Genomic DNA, 1261 nt, shown 5'->3' on the forward strand with positions numbered 1-1261 from the left:
ATTAATACTTTTTTCTCTCCTGAACTCTTTTTATCAAGTCCATATGCAATAGCCGCTGCTGTTGGTTCATTGATAATTCTCATTACATTCATTCCTGCAATTGTTCCTGCATCTTTAGTGGCTTGTCTTTGTGAATCATTAAAATATGCTGGACATGTAATAACTGCATTCTTTACTTCTTTTCCAATAAATGTTTCTGCTGTTTCTTTCATTTTAGTTAATACCATTGATGATATTTCTTCTGGTGTAAATCTTTTAATTTCTCCTTTATATTCTACTTCAATTATTGGTTTATCATGTCCATCATCAACTACTTTAAATGACCAATGTTTCATATCTTTTTGAATACTTGGTTCACTAAATCTTCTTCCTATCATTCTTTTTGCATCAAATATTGTATTCTTAACATTCATTCCAATTTGATTCTTTGCTGCATCTCCAATAAGTCTTTCTGTATCAGTAAATGCAACATATGATGGTGTTGTTCTATTTCCTTGATCATTTGCTATAATTTCTACTCGATCATTTTCCCAAATACCAACACATGAATATGTTGTACCTAAATCTATTCCAATACCTATTCCTGTATATTTACTCATTTAATGACTTCTTTAGTTCTGACTTCCTTTATATATCATTCTCTCCTTTTGTATCATGTTCACGTGGTTTATTGTTTATGCAAATCTTTCATTCTATCCACTCATTGCTTTCTCATTTCCACGTGTTCTTTTGTTATTTATAACGTTATTTTCTTTAATTATTTTTTTTCTATTTCATTAAAAATAAAATACAAATAAACATTAAAAATTAATATAATAATTATTCTTTGAAGTTTTCTTCAAATGAATTAATCAAAATGACAGAAAGACACATGTTATAAATATGTTTATTCTATTTGATACAAAATATTTATTATTATAAGAAACTGTATGAATTATTAATAAAATACTTATCAATTAATTATTCAATTTTGATAATATACTTTTTTGAAGACATACAAGATAAACTATTTTAGATTCAATATTTATATTTCTAATAAACTAAATTTATACTTTCATTTTATTCATCAATTTCTTAACTCTTTGTTTATTTATTTCTATTTATTATTGTATCAACAATAACATTCATAAACAAATAGATTTATTCAATTATTATCATTTTATATTTATATTATCATTTATATCAAAAAGAATAAATAAGAAAAGAATAATAATAATATAAATGATAATCAATTATAATTTATTTCTACTTCAATTTATAT

At 23.5% G+C, this 1261-nt stretch overlaps 1 protein-coding gene across 1 annotated transcript, besides 3 other annotated features; it reads right to left on the minus strand.

Annotated features, from left to right (window-relative positions):
- EDI_270070 (heat shock protein, putative) lies at positions 1–599 on the minus strand (the record flags this gene model as incomplete). The annotated part of the gene is made up of 1 exon (XM_001740357.1): positions 1–599. A coding segment is annotated over one exon (599 nt), but the record flags the coding sequence as incomplete, so codon positions are not given.
- Positions 600–744: 145 nt separating this feature from the next.
- Positions 745–824: a sequence feature (AT_rich).
- A 78-nt stretch (positions 825–902) lies between these two features.
- Positions 903–981: a sequence feature (AT_rich).
- A 157-nt stretch (positions 982–1138) lies between these two features.
- Positions 1139–1245: a sequence feature (AT_rich).
- Between the last annotated feature and the right edge of the window lie 16 nt (positions 1246–1261).

The sequence above is a fragment of the Entamoeba dispar genome, genomic scaffold, assembly GCF_000209125.1.
Source record: "Entamoeba dispar SAW760 scf_1105229462885 genomic scaffold, whole genome shotgun sequence".
Classification (NCBI taxonomy): domain Eukaryota; phylum Evosea; order Mastigamoebida; family Endamoebidae; genus Entamoeba; species Entamoeba dispar.